Consider the following 21069-nt stretch of genomic DNA (forward strand, 5'->3'; position numbering starts at 1 on the left):
GTCCAGGTCAATATACAACCAACTGATAATAGTACATTTAAATTATCAATGATAATTTCATTGATACATTTATTTAATAATTTCAATGATAATTTCATCCTTTACTTCTCTCTTAAGTTTTCTTCAGAGATATTTTATTCGATAAACAAATACATAAACATAATACATATATTAATCATTTTCTTACTTTCCGCACCAATTGAGACAAATTAAACACTTGGAGAAAAGTAACAACATCTGTTGACCTTCCGCTGTGGTATAATGAAGCTCCTGAGAATGCCATGTCCGTACACAATAACCATGCATATTTACGTATAACGCGGGAAATAGGGTGAGAGTATTGAATGATGAAGTGAAATCTACACAAATACGGATGCTACGGCAAGAGATACAAAATATGTAGAACTATTGAATGAATATTTGAGATCAAAACGAATCCTTCGACCAACAAATGTACCAGAATGACGTAAGTCATGAGTTCTTTCGCAAAGTTTCAGAAATTCGAAAAACTTGGGGGATTGCCCTGGCAAGCCACGCAGTCAGCGTATTGCGTTATTGAGACGAGTTCAATTTCTTACCAAAATACGAATGAACTGGTAAATATTCGACAAATAGCCAATGGATTGCTATGTTAAGATGATTCAATTATGGCAGAAGTGATTTCACGGCTGCCAATACGAAACTATAGGAAAGAGTCAAAAGGTACCTCATAAAGATTTTGAAATCTTTTTACACCTATATTCTTATCTATTAATCATGTTATGAAAATGTTCTAATTCCCTAAAAGTATTTGACTAACTTGGTTTATCTTTTTTCAGGCCAAAGAGAAGCAGGGGGAGCCATGGGCGGGCGATCCCGTATTTCTCCAATATCATGGCAGATTGCAGGTAAGATAAATCCTCACTCACATTGGGAGGTACTCGAAATATTTCCCAACATGCTTTATTCAGCAGGGCTATAATTGCCTACCACAATACGGAGGACTTTTACTCCTCTCTATCTCTCTTAGACATTATTTTTAATGGCATCTTTCAACGGCATCTGGAAGAAATAAGGTCAGAAAAATGCAAAGAAAAGAGTGACCTCACACGCCTGCAAACCGATTGTCATTTATGTAAATGAGATCTATCAGTACAAAAGCATTGTTCTTGCATCAGTGCTTAAACATTAGAACGTCCTATTTTTGTTTGCCTATGTCATATGATGACTAAAAATTTTAAGTTTTATTTTTATCAACTTGATAAAAATATTCGCGTTTTGATGATCAGTATTTGAAATTCTGATTAAATAAAGTTGAATAAAAACAGTCCATCTCTTTATTGAGACCCCTTAGTACCTCAGGTTCATTTCAATTTATACACCTGTCGCTTACGGTAAGTGCAATTTATTGTAAGATGCCCTCCAAAATCAAAGGCTCAAAGTTCCCTATCCACAACTATGAACCCATATGAACACAGCTGCAATTATTTAATTATTCTATCAATCAATCAAAAATAGTTCATATTTATCATAATTTAAGTTTCATTTAAATTTTTACCAAGGGAACCGATTAATAATGATGTATTTAATACGTGACAAAATGCCGTGAGAATTGATGAAAAATGAATACATCAATGGCTATACCTCAGGTTACATAAAATCTTATACGGGTGCTGGTTTTTCAACTGGTTATTTATTACTTGCCCTAGCTATTTCGTAGGCTGAATGCTCTTTCCTAAATTCAAATATTAAACGGCTTTCAGCAAAGAACAAGAAAAGTGTTGCCACTATACGACCTACATAGCTGCTAATTAAGTCTCCATAACTCATTATAATTGGGAAATAAAATTCAGCGTAAAAATATTTCATGCCTACCACGGTCAAAAGTTAAGCGAATACCGAAATTAAAATTACAATACTACGCTTTATTAATTTAATACTTCCCAAGGGGGTTATCAAGATAAATTTTTGTAAATATATTCTAATGTGTCAGGATTCACTTCGTGGAAGAATTTAATATCCATATTCGTACTTTGTACATTTCCACCGAAAAATTTTCCATTTTTCCACTTTGTACTTTTCTGTAAATAGTTTTCTTTTCCAATGAAGGAAATATTTAATGGTGAGAATATTTCAATTTGCTTCGTCAACATATTACTTTTATTCCTTTGCTAAACCTGATTTAAGGTGATATCATTGAAGAGTTAACGGCAAACAAGCAGACGAAAGCATATCAGTGACCTCGAAACGCCTTGAAGCTGGACGTGTTCGTCCTAGCAGGGAATGATAGCAACTTTTCACGCATTTGTTTTCTTTTTTTTCTCAAATTAGGTTAAGAGAGATTCATTTTGTAAATTTATATACAAGTCGTTTCCAATATCCTCGATCAATGAGCGTCATGTATTGTAATAATGTTGGTATGCGTTATATTCCTAATCTATCTCTTCCGATATTTATCCATTGCAACACAACAGTTATATCAATCTCATCAGACTACTGATCCTCTTGATAATCCCCGTAATATAATTTTGCATGATAATTTGGGCAAAAAAATACCACCGAACCCTCCGACATTTGCCGGAGGATTTATGTTGAAAAGTTAAATAGAAAATCTAACCACGTGCTTTTTGAAGATGCATACATACAGGTGGGAAAAGGGAAATGGGAAAAGTGTAGATGCACACTTTTCCCATTAATGGACATATGGACAACTGATAATCAATACAAAACCCATTTTTGCTTAAATAAGCTAGTAAATGATGACCACGAGGAAATCTGTTTTGCCTCATAGTTCCGTTGGAACGTTCCAAAGTAGAAAAAGAACAAATCAAGGATTTAAATAGTGAGAAATAAAATGATAAGAATTTATCAAATATATGTTATATGTTACTCGCATGAAAAATATAACGTTTTAATGGGCAATACAAATTTTGAGAGTATCTGGTGCGATTTTGAAGTGATATTCATGCTTTAGTATCCAAATCGCTCTGCTATTTTAGTCCATCGTGAGAAGAATCGAGCTTAAATAATAAATCAGAGATACGGTTTTGATGTCAATAAATGGCAAAACTGGGCAATGAATTTTCGTCTGCAAGATATACAACCCCGCGTCTTTTTCTATGCGTGAGGGTACATTTTCTTTCACCGATTCCACGAAAATAGAAAATCAGTGTGAAGGCGAGCGACCTTCCGTCAAGAATGTGGCCGGGGAGAGGGTGGGGGAGGAGAGCATGGGGAAGGGGTACCACTCGCGGAAAGGGCACCGGATAAGGGTAAACCGTGGGGGTCGCGTTACACCATCCGAGGGGCGAGAAAACTCCGGAAAGGTTTTCCTTTACGATCATCCTTCTTGTCCGCCGAAATCGAGCGTTTAGCAATTACCGGAGGAGATGACATTTTGAAATCACCTCGCTCGTAAGTCCGTACTTGGCCTTTGGCGTGAGGTGGGAGACTCTCCCTTGTAGACGTAGGTGAAGTTATTTCGCAACTGGAAATACCTATTTGAGCATTTCATCTCCCCCTTCACTTGTAACTGAGTTTGACAAAAAGTCAAATTGGTGAAAAAGAAAAATTAATGCATTGATGCATAACTATAGGATTGAATGATTTCATTTGTGTAGGCAGCAACACGCATTATTCGCAAAACATTTGGTGGCAAAAAATGGTACTATAGGGATCACCCCAAGAGAAAAAATTAGCAATGCAGGAGAAATAAATTCTCTTAATTAAAATTTACGACAGAGCTTATGCCGAGGATACTATTATTCAGTTAAACGCCTGGCATTGGTAGCACAGTGGATTGAGCCTTCAGCTATTGAGCGATGGATTTCTTACGACAAACTCAACTGAAATCTCAGTCATTACTGTCCAAAATTCTGCTTACTATTCTGCTAAGTATTTGGAAATAAAATGATAGCACAGGGAAACGAATGCGAAATGTGAAATCCACACGCTTAATGACTTAGTTCAGGGTAGAGTTAGTCTCCCATCCATCAAACCAAAGCTCCGTTTGTGGACTTTGATTAGGATGATCACGATTGACACCTAATCTTATCTTGCCATGAAGAAACCTTAAATATTTTCATCGAAGATCCGGCGCAAGAAAACCACGTTCTTAGAAAACGGCTACTCGTAAAACAAAAAAAAAACTAAGGATTGGGTATTTTCCGGGCAAATTGTGCGTGTACTCGTATATGCATATATTTGTATGTGTGTATGTGTGTGTGTATATATATGTACATATATATATATATATATATACACATATATATATATTAACTCCTATCAATATTTCTAACTGTTCATGCGTATTTCCAAAGACTAACACTATTCACCCACCATGACTCAACGGACTAGGAACGAAGGTAATGTTTAACTACGAAATGTCATTAGCAAAACACCTGACCAGATGGAAAAACCAAGAAGACATGATGTAAAGGAGAAAATCTCAAGACAATAGGGTACTTTTTTACTTCGTAGACTTCCTCATAAAAACAATTAAAATCATGACATTTTGAATTGTACAATTGGACTCAAAGATTACCCAAGTCATATACGTATTTCACGCTGAAAATCGAAGTTTCCCTTTAGCCACATCTCATTAAATGCTCCGTGGCTGAGTGAGACGAAAGATTGAAGACTATAATGGTGGGTAAACTCAACCACCAAAACCATCGCCAATGCCCCTTGTGTTTTTTTACACAAGCATCGGTGATCCAGTGGCAACTTATCCATCCGGTGCCTACAACCGGTGTCACTCTGCCTAACACCGAATTGCGGTTCCGGGTGGAGATGTCGAGGAAAGGGTAGCCGAGTATTTTCAAGAGTGAAATAATGGGGAAGCGAGGGTGTAGAAAGAGTTAAAAGCCGTCAGATTTCTCAGTCGGTGTTTTTCCGCTAAGACGCAGCCCAGGGCGACTCTAATTGCTGGCGGACGTTCCAGCTCTCTCTCCCTCCCTCCTTCTCCCACCTGCCCCACCCCTTCTCACCCCCACTGCCGCTCCATTTGTTCTCGTAATGCTCGCCGGGCTTCCGATGCTTCGCCACATCATCACCAAAAGGTCCTTACCTAACTCCTGCCTCCATCTCCAATGCCACAACAGACCGACAACCCTCCCTCCATCTTCCCACCAACTACTCCGTTCCGTTCATTTCGGAATTTGTGAAGGTACACGTGCCTTCTGGCAACCAATTTTCCAGCAATCACACATTTCTCACTAAATCATAATTGTCATTAATTGAAAAACAATAAAAGTATGGGTGTTCTTTTAGGAAAATCCTAAGTATTAAGGTATTTTATAATAAGCTCTCGCACTATCCTTTCTTTGCCCTTATACGGTGGGCGGAACAAAAAACGCTTGTCATAAGGAATTTCTGGAAAAGTATTCCTTCTCTCTAGCTTTCAAGTCTCAAAAACAATTTCAAATGAAATAGATTATAATTGGTCACTATTGTTCCACATTATTCTTGATCTAAGAACCCGGAAAGTATATATTACCAAGTATATATGCTGAGCAGCTTCAGATTTTTTCATTTGACAATCTCGTAGTAGTGGAATACCTGAATGAAACTTTTATCTATTTGGCATCCAATTTCCTCCCCGCATTTGGGCTCCATGTATGCTTTTATTCAGGAATTCGCCAAAATCATGCTACAATGCAGTAATGATATAAAGAACTTAATATTCAAGAAGAGCACCATACATAAAATTAAAGGAGTAAAAGATGCAGCATTCCGAAATAACTCATAAAAGGAATCGTTTTTCGATATAAATGAACTATTATAGTTCATATTACTCTTCACTATACTCCTTGGCTATGCGCATAGCCTAAAAATGTTTTTAAAACTTAAGCTACATAACATTATTCTGAATTAGTCCCGGTAGGAGACGACCTTATGTTGAGGTTCTCGGAATAGATAACCCACTTTGGGCTTTGGCGGGAATTGTGGAAAATAGGATCGCTGTGAATCCGGCGTTGACTTTATCTTACTATTCAGGGAAGGGGACTGGAGACCCTCAGTTCATTACGCCCCATCCGGCCGTCGGACCACTGCTCTACAACTCTCCAAATTACGCGAAATATCAAGTTAATATATCAGAAAAGCCACAAAAATGTCTTCCTTCGTTAGGAATCAAACCCAGATCTTCAGTTGGAATTCTCTTACTCTTATCATTGAATCAGTCCGATTTCCACGCGGAACAAAAATTACAAAAATGATTGAAATTATATTTATGTATGCTAACCAACCTCGGCACCTAACCTGGTATAACACACTATCTTAACCAAACTCTTTGCACTACACTTTAAAGAATTTTTCTCAGCTCCTTATTCGCAGAATCTAAAATATGAATGTGATTTAACATTATTCAATCTAATAGTTTATTTCAGTTTTTGCTTAATTTTTACGCACCACTTCAGTACCTCTTTCCGCCTTTAGTTTCTATTTTCGATCTGCTCATATAATCATTGAGACTTGATAATTTACCCTATCATGATATCGTTAAATTCTGATGATTTACAACTGTATCTTCTCCGGAAGTCCATCATCACGCACAGAAAGGGCATTTTTTGCCAAAATTTAAATGAAATATTTCCCGCTTTCGAATCTCCTTTTGAATGGCTTTTAGAACAGTTTCATTCGGGTAGAAAGTATCGTTAGGGTTTTCGCTCATTAGTTTGGAACGGGACAGAATTGAACTCGTCGAATCGGAACACGTAAGAGCGGAAACGAATTTAGTCCGCACAATGGATAGGAAGTATGCGGATGTAACCTGAACCAATAAGCTGCTGAATGGACGTTGACCAATTTGGAAGCTGCCACCTATTTTGAACTAACATTAAACCAAGGTCTGTATCTGTTCGCATGTCGGCACACCAAAATTTCTAGAATCCTTCGAGGATTTATTTCAGTTGTACACAATTTTTTTAATTTTCGAAATCTTTTGAGCCATGGCCTTATAACACAAATAGGTATGACAGGAGATGGCCAAAATACCAACGGTTATAATGACTATACCCAAGGTGGGAGTCTAACCCGCGACATTTGGTGTTAGAAAAAGAGAATGCCTTCTATCCTTTAGGTCCGAATAACCTGGCTGGATAATTGACTCATACAGTATGAAATGAAATCGTTAAACCGGCCAAAAAAGTGGAAGTTGAAAATTTATCGCGTAAATGGTGTAATGCTAAATAATTATTTACAAAATTCATCATCGAAAGACACCAAATACCCGATCTCGGAGCGAGAGTTTAGACTTAAAACAGAAAGAGCTGTAGCTCTGGAATTATTGCGAATAGATTTTTCCCACAATTAAAAATAGATGTGCTGTTAGTATTTTCCTATTGTCATATGAAGCATTAAAAATGACTTTATGGAAGCTTACTACTCTTCGCGCAATGATACGGTAACAGGGTATTATGAATGTGATATATTTGGTTGCACGCTGTTATTACCAAGATACGCACTGAACATAATAATTCACGGTTTACTGAAGGAAATTATTCAATAATTTCATAACATTAATGATAAATCACCTTAAGATGTTGTTCAAATTAATATACTTAAATAAATCTTAAATATAAGCATGCTAGTAACACTTTTCAAAATTCAGCCTTTTAATCATTCTCGTCCAAACAATAGGTATACTTCTCGACGATTGAATTTCTGCCATAAAAATCTCGTACTAATAATTATTATATTCCTGATGGGAGATTGCAATACATTTGAGATCTTTAGGCAGTAGGAAATAAAACTTACAAGCTATATTTACTTAAGATGTGAAATTTCACCGCTGATTTGGAAAACTTATAAATATTTAATGGAAAAATTCCACCGTTAGCCCTACTCGCCGCGATAATATTTCTGCCTGTTTTGCCGAATCTAAATGAAATGAGGAGCCATTAACCTTTCGAATGGCCTGCGGGTGTAAGAGTTGAAGGCCAGCAGTAGGACGGCACATTCACCAGGAGTGGTCATCCACCTCTCTTGAAGCTCACTACCCCTATAGAAACATTTCCCCTCTTTCTCCAGAAGAAAATGTCTGCATTGCAGACTTTCCCGTGAAATTCATGCGTTAAGGACGAACAAAGAAAACTTTTCTATATATTTTCGTAAGTTTATCCAATACGTATAAAACTGTTCGGTCGTTATGAAAGGCCAATCATGCACGCTATAAATTTTAAATAAATTATTTACTCCAAGTTATTTCATAAATATTTTAAGATATCTCTTCATTACATGATACTAAATCTATTTACAAAGTTATTGGAGGTAATAATCTGTTAATGGCTGCTTTAAAAATATAATAACCTTCTCGGAATTATTGGAGAAATATCCCACATACTCTTGGCATTTATTCAGCCACAATCTACGCTGGAACTTATCAAAGTTGGGATTAATTTAGAATGTAATACGGCTCTAGTGTTACAGAAAAATTTGTAATATTTTATCTAGCCTTACAATATTAGCATAATTGATGGAGAATACAATTACTTAATCAGTTTGATGGAACATCTGGACAATTTTAAGCCACCCAAACCTTGTCTGACATTTGACATATTGGACGATCTGAACAAAAGTTCAATAAGCACAATATTTAATAACAGCGTTTCTTTAGACTTCAGAGGTGGATGAACATTAACATCATCCCTGTGAGAATATTTACATGATAATTTTTATGTAAATATCATACATTAAAATGTCATTTGAATTGAGCCATGGAAGCTTTAATGCACGTGTACGAAGTAAAAGGTTCCCTTAATACAATTTCGCCGAGTGATTACTTACAACCGCGTGTTTTATGTGGTACTCCGTAGGTTGAACTTTAACGCAGCGCCATTTCTATCTAGATGAATAATGAACAACCACTCTTTCATGGAGATACAATAGTCAACCGATTGGAAAATATGTACTTACTTATCAAAATAAAAACCCAATTGTGCATTTCAAATATCTCTTTAAATTCCGCCGCGTGCTTGGTATTTCCTTAATTCCTCCCATGCCTCCAGGCGTGAATGTGTTTCCATGAATAAATTTTTGGCGAAATTTTTGATAAAGCTTTCGTTTCCGGTGCGAGACGGAAAAGTTGGACAATGCGCTTTTACTTCAAAAAAGAGAAAATTGCGATAATTTCTCAAGCTGAGGGGTTAGCCCAATTCGACGCATTTATTTATTTAGGTCTCCTCCCATCACTCGATAATATACCGATATTGAGTTTAAATCAACGCGTGCATAATTGTGTTTTACCTGAGCCCCCTACTTTATTTTCTGAGCCAATTTTGAATGGTTATTTTTTTCGTCTTTGCGATCCTCAAATTTCGAGCGAGAATACGGGTTTTGTTGCCAAAAGTAGCACGCTCCGAGATTGCACACGCAGCAGGTCAGTATTTACGGTACAAATTCAAAAATGGTCAACTATTATTCACCTGTTACTTTACCACCAAAAAGTTATAGAATTCACGAGTGGGCGGCGTTTTACCCTCTATCGGGGAGACTGTTCGACGCGGATGCGGGGTGAGGGGTTGGTGTTTCAGAGGAACGGGGTGGGAGATGGGGAGAGGGAGGAGAAGAGCAGGAGGAGGGAAAGGAGCGAAAGGGAAACGTTCGCGATGGCTTTGGAGATTGGGACAGCGCCTCACGTGGCGACATTCCAGGGCGGTGCGTGTTTTGGCAAGCGGGAGTCCCGCCGTAGCGAATGGGCCGAGTGCCGAGGTCGAGAATCTCTTTTCTTCTTCTTCTGTAACCCCACCCTCCCTCCCTCTATCTCTCTCTTCTTCCTTTTAGGACTTCCCTCCTCACGCCCTCCCTCCCTCTTGTCCTTCAACCACTACCTTCTCCATACCCCTCCCCCCCCCCCAAGGTGCCGAGGTTCCCTTTGAATTCTGCTGCCCTGGGTCGTTGACCGGCTGAAATAAAGCTGAAACTCTAATGGCGAGAGATGAACAAGGGAGATTGCAGAGATACGGAGGGATGGACTGACGATAGGAGAGGTGTGATTGGCGCTTGGGGGGGAAGAGGTTGGAGGGGAAGATTAGATTGGCGCCGAGGAGGAAAATGCCGAGGGACGGCGGATGACGGTGCGAAGGTCGAAGTCGGGATCCGGAGAATCGGAGGAAGTTTCGACCCGTGCTCGCATGTGGTAGGCGTCAGCAAATGCACTTCTCGGAAGTTAAACGACCTGTTTTGGATATCTAAAGGGTCATATGAAGGTGACGTTACGTTCAGCGACTGAAGTAAGGCTCACGGAGACCTTGAATCGGAATGAGAGGATGATAACATTTCGCAACCACTTCAATATGACGAAAACCCAATAATCTCTACACTGAATTAATTTTCACAAAGTAGAATCTCAAAGCATTAAATATATCACTAATTCCCTTGAAAATATCCCTTTTATCGCGAAAATTTTTCAGTTTCTTAGTTTTATTAGTACCCCTTGAAGATTCCTTCAATTGATTATCCTACAAGAAAACGTTGCATTGCATTGGAGAATATGAATTGCAGTTCACTCTCTTTTTATAATAATTTTTGATCCCATGAAAGAACAATTATAATTATTCGTCTACCATTTAAGGCTGTTTTTTGGATGGGCACAGGCATTACTGCCAAAAATTCCAGCTTAGTCCCATAAGACGATGCCTGATATCCCACATTACATTTAACTGTTCTTTAATTCTGAAAATGTACTACCTTCCTTCATTTTGTTACACATAACTGTCCTTTTTCTCACCCTACCTCTCTTTCTAGGACGTTAGCCTCTCTTCTATTACGGTCTTCAACAATCCATTTACAATGAAATTTCTCTACATCCACTTTTCCTGCCTCTTTGGATCTCTTCCAATAACCCTCTGATCTTCCCCCACTATATCAAGCACTTCTTTCGTTTCCGTCCATTTCACCTTTTCCATTCTTCTCCACACCCACATTTCAAGCATCCAACCAACGCCTATCAACTTGTTTTTAATCAAAGTCCCACTTATATTTTCTTAACATCCTCACTCAACGTCCCTGTCATCAACTCCTACCTATTCCTTTAAAAAGCTTCTTTGCCTAACGCAATTCTCTTTCTGATGAATAGGTTGAACATCTTAGTCCGAAACACTTCCAAAATAGGTAAAACTATTCCACCGTGCTATAATTATTGCCCTCCTAATTTAACGTTTAACTTAATTTTCCTTCTCAAAAATCTCTTAACCTTTGTTTTGCTTACATTGATCTTCATCCCGATTCATCACATCATTCATCACAATGATTGAAATATCATGAATACAACTAACTAAATATTATCTGCGACCCGTAATCTCTATGACATAAAATAAAGGCTATAGCAATCGGGGGCCGTTCGATTTGAAGATAAATCTCTTATAAATAAAAAAAGAATTCTTAGATAAACTATCTATCGACCTCCAAGCACTATCAAATCAAATTATCAATAAAAATATGTTAATTGACCATTTTACCTATCTGGCCGCATGCCATTTTCATGGATGGGGATTATGTGAAAATTATTATCAGAAGCATACAACACGTATGCCAATCACTTTTATACGAGAAACCCAAAAAAACGATATTCATATTATTATGAAGTACACCTCCTTTTATATGGTAAAAATAGAAGAATAAATATGAGTAACATGTGGGTTCCCCGTATTCTCTTTTCTTGCATCTGACGAGGAAACATAATAAAAGAATGCAAACATCAGCAGAGATACGAAGATACTATATTGCTTTGCTAAAAAGGCTCCCATTATACGGTTTACTTGGACTCCCGTTTTGACTTAATGGAAAGTACCTTCCACCTTGAGACGTTCCTAGAAAGCGCAGTAAATGGTATCGCCGTCGCCCAATGCTGTGGCTTCAAGGGTATGCTTTTGAAATTGGAATCTCCCAACTTTTCCTCCAACGGTATATGAGCCTACGCCCGAGGCAAGCGGGTTTTTAAAGACGCTGGAGAGGCAAGCAGCGGGGCGGACGGTTTTTGACGCGTGGGGCGGAGGGGACGGGGGCGGAGCGCGGGGGAAGGAGAGGGGGGGACGGAAGCGAGTTCGCCGCAGCCCTTCGGAAACGTAAATCTTTGTAAAGGATTGCGGCGAAAGCCTAAATTGACTGCCAATTGAGCGTGCGTACGGGGATACGTTGTAGTATTCCATAAAATGATAAAGATGCCATCGATGTGGACAAATACTTTCTCCGAAAAACGAGTCTCAAATCCGGAATCTTGCGATTGTCTGATGGATGAATGCCTAACCAATGGGAAGTATTTTAAATCCAGAACTGAACCAAACTTTTTTTGTTATATTTCAATGAGGCCATTGTAAATTTTAAGTACTTACAACTTCTAGGACGGTGTGATTTTCTCTGATCGTCACCAAGAGGCACAGATAGCTGCTTTATCCACACTGAGGCACTTCACTGGATCTCAAATCCAAAACACCCTCGCTCCCTAAGCATCCGTAGGCAACAGAACGAAAGTAAGGGTCCGAGAAGTACACCACCAGGCTCAAGGAGAGGCGGAGGGATTGAGCCCGGGTTAAACCAGCGAGTGGAATTTGATTTTTATAGGTCGGGTCTGACCTTGTCTGTTGACTGTTATTGCCTTTGAATGATCCAGTCAAACTCATGAAAAACGCAGGCCAAAGTCGATGTTTAAATGCTTAGGGATGAATTGAGGAGTGAAAACAACGAGGATATACGTGACATGTTGGTGATGTTGTTAAATACTCCTCCCGCTTTCATTGCTATTGATTTACGTTGAAAAAATCCACTGAAAAATACAAGGTTCAATACAATCATCGGATTTGGGTGTCTTTCTAAGGGCGAAGGAATAGTTTCCGAACCAAACAATATGAAAAACATGTTTAAATTTTGTTGTTCACTTCATCTTTAATTCCGTAAAATGAAATTGAAAATTAATAACTTAAAGCGTATTCAGGTAACGCCTAACTAAACTAAGGATTGAAACAATGATCCATTTAAGATTGGTTTTTTGTTAGACGGAATTTAGGTGCGATATCTAACTTTTCTGGCAGGAAGCTTCTTTCCTGGCCTACACATTATATGGGCTGTTAATGTTAATGAACCACTAGGTGCAATCTATACAATTTGAAATGGCTAAAATATCACGGAAATTAAAAAATAGAATGCTCCAAAATTTTAAGTGTAATTCTTAAATGTTAATCAATCCTGTGGTAATAGCTTTTAGTCCAATCTTAATACCTCTACCTCATGATTATATCGGGATTGAAGGAGACCGGAACAATTATGGCAAAGAAACAGTTACGAGTTCCACGAACTCGCTTGTCCCTTTCGTTTCATACAATAAACACTACTCACCGGCAAATGATGGCTGGGCCAGGCGAGAGGGGTCGGTCGGTTGGCGTGCTGGCGAGGCTTCGCAACATGCGATGTGGGAACTTCGCCTTCCATCAAACCAAATGAAGTTATGATTTATGAAGAGAGCTATGACTACAAATTGCACTACACAACAGCAAGTTGCGAGGAGCCAGTTAAGCCGTACTAGATATATCGTCATGTTTTCGATGTAGGACCCATATCGTGAAAAGTACAGCAAAGATCCTAAGCTCGGAATTGAAGATAAGTTTTTTCGTCTTAGAGCGCCCTCTTCTTTACCCAAGCTGTGTGATTTTTGGGGCATCAGAATTTCCTGGGAAGTCATAGACGGCACAGGAAAAGGATTTGGCCCCCATATGAGTGAATATGTGAATTTCACACACCGTTCGGCTTAGTATTAGGTGAACACCAAAACCTATCTAACCGACCTTAGGGTTGATAACTGTTTATTTTCCACTGCAGAGCACTATCTTGGCCCTACAACCACCCTCTCACCTATCTTATGAAAGGCTCTGATCTTTTGCAAACCTGGGCCATGTCAAATAAATACATCCGATTTAATCTGAAGACCTGCTGAGATGCTTCTACCAAGTTGTTGATATATTTTCCAAGGCCGGTTTTACAAAAATATTATTATTTTTAAAGGTCGTCCAGATACTCATAAATTGACCGGCATGTTCAAGGAAGCTTCCGTGAATTCAAAATCAGCACTCGGTTAGGCAACTTTGACACACTCATTCACATTTATGGTATTAATCGCCATGCGCAACTAATTACTTTGCTGATAAATATTGATATCCAAATATGACCCTTTTAATTTGAATTAAAGAGGATGAAGGCATGCAGAACCTATACCAGTTTGTATAATATTAAATGCATGCATGATTTAGGTGTGATAAAATGGACTGAAATTTCCAAAAATATTATTTTAAATAAATATTCGTGTATGTTCGTTCAAATTTTTTACTTGCTAATGAAACAATATGAAAGAAGAGGGTGCCATTGCTTTGCAATGAAAAATTATGGTAGAAAGCAGACAAATGGCTGTCAAAACTCTAGAAAAATACTGTGTCAATATACATATTTGAATGTAATATTTTCATTTATTAACACACTAAAACTCGTTGAAATGAATTTATTAGGAGCTCAAATATTATTTGAAGTCATAAGAGTGGAGTAGAGGTGGAAGACGTTAAAATTTCCTCGTCATCCCGTCATTCAATGATGACAGTCTGAAAACTGAAAGAGTTTTCAAATCGCCACATCATCTTTTAAATTACTCATCCGAGCTTTGACCTTTCATCATTTTTATGCCTGTGAGGTAAATAGGTTCCCACAGTTACTACTTCCACCATCCTTAATCAAACATTTCCATTTATGCGGATTCATAAGCTGCACATAGTGTGTATCATGACAGCGGCTCGCCAAACTGAGCAGCACGTTATTTATAGCAGTAGAAGTCATGAATAAAAATGTTAATAGAAAGGTTTTCTTAATTTTGACTCACATTAAGAATGAGCTAAATTATAGCTAATCAATGTAAACACAATCTTCGCGTTGATCCCTTTCTGGGAAGGTACCGATTGTGTCATAGTCAAATGCCAAAATGTATTCACGATGGAAAACATTTTTCTTGTCTACATGTGGGAGAGTTTTGGTCGTGCTGTAAATGAAACTAAAATGAAATTTGGACTTGACGAACCGTATTATAATTATTACTGATTGGGTTGAAATTTTTAGGCGTTTTGCTGAACATAGAGAATTAGGCAAATTGAGAAAATAGAGCACTCGTTTTTTTTTGATTGAATAAAATATCGTGATATATTTTCTGTTTCTAAGGATTATACTACTCCAAGGCTCGAGATATTTTACACTAATACCCAAATTGGTCTAGGAGATTACTTTGCCGGCATGAACGCGTGATCTTCTGATTGCACCATCAGACAAAGGGGAAATTGCATGCCTCGAAGATCGTGGGAAATAACCAAAACGGAACCACAAAGAAAATTCGCTAACTACAATTTATTAAAACATTAGAATACAATTTTTCTACCAACCAGTTAGTAAAAGCGAGCGAGGGACAATAACGGTAGGCTCGAAACTTATCTCTAAAATCGCGTTTTACGTGACGGAAGAGAAGCCGGATTTCTCCCACAATATTTATTTGCTTTCAAACCTTCTTAGGAGCGTGCGAAGTTGAGAGCCAAACGACTTCCTAGCTGGAAAGAAAAAAAATCTACTCTAGAGAGGTCAGTGACGTATCAAGCCTTCAAGATCTAAATTTTTCAAGATTAAGATATCCACCAAAGGCGGGTAGTGTCACGAAATATTTTTAAGAAAGAGATAAAATAATCTAATAAAAGGTCTATGATTGCAAATCAGGATGAGTTCAGGATCTCAGAATCGATTTTTCTGGATAAATGCTCTATTAATGCTCGGGAAATCATTATAGAACTTAGAAATTCAGATTAGTGAATATTTTTAGTTAAATAATAGATAATAAAGCTGGAAAGAAGAAAAAATTAAGCTTGTCAACTGGCATGTTCAAGAACATTACACGAACGGAGTACTCAGAGTGGGTAAGCTTGATCAGCATTATGCTCACAACCTTCCAATTTCCGAAGCACGCCCCCCTCTTCGGCCACGTTAACTCCGGTACAACTCAGAGGAAAGTCATTTCATTAAGGCCGTAAAAACCCTCTTGATCGCCTTTCGCTCCCTTTCTTGTCCCATACCTCGCTCATCGGCTTAAGTACCCTATTCATGATTACCATGCAAGGTAAAATGATGGACGGATAGATAAAATTAAGAAGAATACTGCGAAATGGGGAAACAGATACATCTACATCTACACCATACCCCACAAGCCGCCGCAAGGGCGTGGCGGGGGATGTTAAGTCACTACATGTAAAAGAGAATCAAAAACACATGCTACACTAAAAAATGCATGCCATTTCACACCCAAAGAGTCGTATATCTTCATCCAAAACCCATTTTAGCTAACACGTACGCAAATACATTTACTATCAACTAACATACACATTTACATGCACCTACAAATATACCTTATGTCTAGTCAGCGTTTAATCTTGTCTTGACTTTTAAATCGAATGCCTTCACTATTCCTATAATGAATTTGATTTCTTACTAATATGATTCCTGATTGTCCAGGGAAAGAACGGATATTTGTGTATATTTTTCAGAAGTCTACCTCCCTTATCTTATCTTTGTGGACTAACCTACCCAAGTAGATGTGGGGCCGCAATACTTCTCATTGTGTCATAGTTAAACTCGTGTGTTCAAAAATTCTTAATCGGTAAATATGTTTCCCATGTTCCTGGCTACGTGGTCGTTCGTACGAGTGGGCGCGATGGGCAATTTGAGGAGACCCCGGGGGTACACCACGGGGGACCCTGGCCGTGCGGCTGTCAAGTGTCAGTGGGCTACCGAAGCGCTCCTTTCGTCTGCCGTCGGGGCGAAATCTTTTGGGGGGATCTGCCATCACGAGCCCAGTCCGGAAAGTCGAATTCCCCGAACGCGTTGGTTTCCTTTTCCTTTATTTCAGACAGTTTGACGTGACCGGCATAGGAAGCGCGGAGGCGTCTGGAGGGAGGTGGACCTTTGCGACATAAGCGACCCTGCGGTTGCGACGTGCCACATATGACTATCGGAAATAACGTATTGCTCAATTAAATTTCGTCAAGTCCGTTATGTGTTACTTTCTAACGGATGTATGACGCTCAGCCCATGCGAAAAACCAAGGAGTTGAGAGCATGTATTATTATTATTACGAGTGTGGCCAAGGTAGACAGGGACTACTACACTTCTAAGCTTCCTAGCACGGCACCAAATACTCCACAAAACTGTGTTATAATAAACCAGTCAGAGCATCAAAAGTCAAACATTTCTAGGGCGATATCTTCCAAAAAGGGCCAAAGCCAACCGTGAGCACGTGTTTCAAATCCTAAAACATATAATGAACATTTTATTCTGAAAGACAAAAACCGTGGAACTCGAATGGAAAGCCTCGGTCGTAACCTGTGTTGTATCTTGTAGCTTCCTTGTAGCTTGTATTTGAATCAGTTGAATTCCGATAAAAGTGGAAATAAAATTTCAGAGAAACTTTTTCAGCTAGTCTTATTCTCAATTTGGAGTTGTTTTAACGTTTTGATACCAGATGTGATCGTAAACCCCTTATAAATTCTTATTTTTATGGACTGTTCTCTTTTTTAGTGTAAATAATTTCACCATAGTAAATCAAGCTTCGCATTACATATTTTATGGATTCTCTCAAGAACGTCCATATGCATATATTGCCTTAACTTTTCTTAGATGGGAAACCTTCTCGTCTCCGAAAAATCACGCGGTCCCCTGCGATTCCTCCTTTTGCAAGTTATACGATAGAAGGAGCATAAAACGTACAAAACTCAAATGCATTCGTATGGATATTTTGAATCACTAAATTGTAAATATAATCAAATAGAATGCTTTCACTATCGTCTCCATGCAAGGGCGCTTTATGTGACGCAAACATTCCTGTCTCGGCGCCATTTTTAAACCAATGATGAGGAGAGAGAGTACTTAATGCTCTATCGAAAAAAACAATTAATACATTATATCCATTCAAATTTTTCTCACCCTGATTACAATGATGATTAACTAAAGAGATTTCCCTTGAAAACATTTGCACAGCGACAGATGTATTTACACTGTCGTAGTTTGTTACGCAGAAAAATATCAATCCTCCGATTCATTCGCAGCAGCCCACTCAACTATCCTGTTACCTCCCATTCTCTTCTTCCCGTCATAATCTCTTGCAGGAGCATTAACACAGTCAATGTAAATGAAAAGATATCATGAGGTATCAGCAGATATCCTATTGCGGCTTTCTATTGGCATGTATACAATACACGCTTCCGTATGCTTTAAGCATACGTAAGCATGCATTGTATACGCACCAATAGAAAGCCTCAAAAGAATAAAGATCTTAATTTTTATATTTTAACCACACAACAGTTGTGAACTGCCTGGAATTAGTGGCTGTAGACATTCGTTGAACATCGTATCATTCGTGAAGCTTGGGATGAAAGTTCATGGCTTTAATTGCTCAATTTTAAATTTTGACCGAGCTTATGTCGTGCAAGATTCTTACTACCTACTCTATTAAAAGTGATGTTCTGGAAAAATCAACTCAGGGGCGCTAGAGGTATTCTTTTTCAATCATGTTGAATGACAATGTCTGAGTTCCAAAGAAACTGCGGGAGATGCCGCCACAGTAACTTTTAACGGAGTCATCCGCTAATGTGCATTTCAATGCAACATTTTCAGAGTGTAAAAATCAATCCCGGTCAAGGCGAATGATTTTTACACTCTAAAAATGTTGCATTGAAAGTCTGAGTTGTTGAGGTTGAGATCTTATATGAACCAATGCTGGAAAAGGTCTATAAATGCGTCTTTTTTATTGCCAATAACAACTAAATGTCAAAATGTAACGTTTCCACTGAATACCCACGGGATTCCCCGGTCCTCGTCACTCCTTCTCATTCCAACGTCTGCACATTCCGAGAAATAAAATATTCAAAGAGCATAGGATAAGTTACTTGAGCGTTAGAGGCACGATACACATAATTGCATTCTCCATGCGCATTTCACTTTCAAAACGGGTGGGAGAGTCCTCCTCTGCTTTATGTTGTGCCAGGTTCCGCATCTCTAATGCCAAGGATCGAGGAAAATATTTCAACTCGGTGCGATTAGTTATGCAGTAATAATTCCTTTTTGTTCAAATTTCTTCATAATGCATCTACACTGAGCGTTATGTATTCTGAGTGGGTTACTATGGAATTCGGTCACCGAGTGAAGAGTCCCGAGTTCATTTTCGGGTGTTGCCCGAATCCATTAATACGAGCCAAATGCGCTCGTATGTGGCTACGATTGGGAATTTTTCGGTTGACAACACCATGGATTGACTCCCCCAGCGTCTCGTCCTTCCATCCTTCAGATCAATGTGAGGTGACATCCTCCGTTTCCCTTAGGTTATGATTATAAGGAGGTTGCATAATGACTTTTTAAGTGTTTGAACCTCCGATTCGCATGAATTGCGGCTGTGTTTGTGCGTCTCCCCGATTCGGACTGCACGTGGGTCCCTATTGTAAGCGTCGCATCATGATCATTTCCCCCAACCACGCAATGTATACGATGAGGAGCCGATCATGTCAGTTAATGGGATCGGTTCTGTCGGCGCGGGGACGGTGGCGGGGGATGGGGGGGAGAGGGAGGAAGGGGGCGCCCGATTTGGGAAGCGTCGTCGTCGCCGGCGGAAGGAACGCGGAAGTCATCGGTCGCGAGACCGTGCAAACGGCCGCGCTTTCTTCCACGGGACATTGTCGTCATGAGCGCCAAAAGGGAAGGAAAGTGTAAGGGGAGCGAGGGAGGGAGAGGAGTGTGGATGCATACGATGGGAGGGGGGTGGGGACGGAGGGAGGGAAGTGGCGGAAGAAGAACCGAGGAAAGGGGTCGGAGGAAGTGAAGAAAGGTAGCGCGGGAGGGGGAGGGTTGGAAAGGAGAGGAAAGAGGTGGGGGGGGGTCAAAGCAGGGAGGAAGTTGAAGGGAAAATTGATGGGATATTCGTTGTACGTACGTCCGAATGAACGAGCCATTTGGTATCCCACTCACTCGAGAGTAAGGATGGACAAGGAGGAAAAACCAATTTGAGACCAAACGCAAATTAACTCCCTGAAATATCATTTTGAATTTCGAAAAACTTTCTAAAAAAATACCAAAACCGAAGGAAACATTAATTTATAACAGAAAATAACCTAATCTCTAAGAAGTCAACGGAAAATGAGCCTGTGACGACGCCATACGTACGCATTTATGGAACCCAAGAAAGACGTAGTGTGATTATCCAAAATGGAAGATAGCATAGAGCTCATTTACTACGCAAAGGGTTGAGCATGGCGGAAGTCTCCTCCTTCGCCGCACTTTGTTTAAAATTTCCATGTGGTATTTTGAAAAGTGCATTCGTCGGTAGAGAATCTCAGCTGTATGGCCTGAGATTATTAATGGGCCATAGGCATGGTCATTATTCCCTGGACATCGGGAATAGTATTCATTATGAGTCTTGTTATTGACCATCAATGATAGATTACACTGAGAGAGACATAGGAGCGGTATAAAGTAGGGATAAAACGGAAAGGAATACGAAACCACAACGGCAAGGTGCTCTTAAGATTTAAATCAAGCTTCAGTAGAAGCTTCTTCGAATCTCATGGTGTTCTTTTATGTTGATTAGTCTAGTGTTTAGTGATGGTAAGGATTTTTCCATCAAAGATAAGATGCTCAAACTTTAGGATAAGCGTATCATAATTTCAAGTAATTAATTTACGGCCCCGAACCGCCGTGAGGGTGGTACTCGAAGAGCTGGCTGCCGAAGAGCTGCCGAGGGTGCGACCGACGACGTCTTTGAATTGACACCGGTGCAGGGTTCCTTCTCATCCATTGTTCTCGGGTCGCAGATTATACAGTAGAATCGTGGAACGTGTATTAGTGTCATGTGGAAGGTACAACAACGGCGGTGCGCCATCCGCAGGATGTGCCCTCAAACTGTCGACGCACATGCGCTGAGAGAAAACTAATGATGCCGACACCTGTTTTCTCTCCATCGCTCCACCCTTCCCTAATTACTCTCTGCAGAATCTTACCATATAGTACGTCGATGATTCTGGGAAGTAATTTTGGGAG

General features: G+C 39.3%; 1 protein-coding gene across 1 annotated transcript in view; it reads left to right on the top strand.

Moving 5' to 3' along the window:
• Positions 1-21069, top strand: part of LOC139695479 (proteoglycan 4-like) — a 74243-nt gene that overhangs the window by 21512 nt on the left and 31662 nt on the right. Inside the window, exon 2 of the mRNA XM_071594268.1 lies at positions 819-887. Coding sequence (XP_071450369.1) covers positions 842-887 — 46 coding nt within the window. The 5' untranslated portion in view covers positions 819-841. The remainder of the gene's footprint in view (positions 1-818; positions 888-21069) is intronic.

The sequence above is a fragment of the Hetaerina americana genome, unplaced genomic scaffold (genome assembly GCF_022747635.1).
Source record: "Hetaerina americana unplaced genomic scaffold, ioHetAmer1.1.p SCAF_1, whole genome shotgun sequence".
NCBI classification, from domain to species: domain Eukaryota; kingdom Metazoa; phylum Arthropoda; class Insecta; order Odonata; family Calopterygidae; genus Hetaerina; species Hetaerina americana.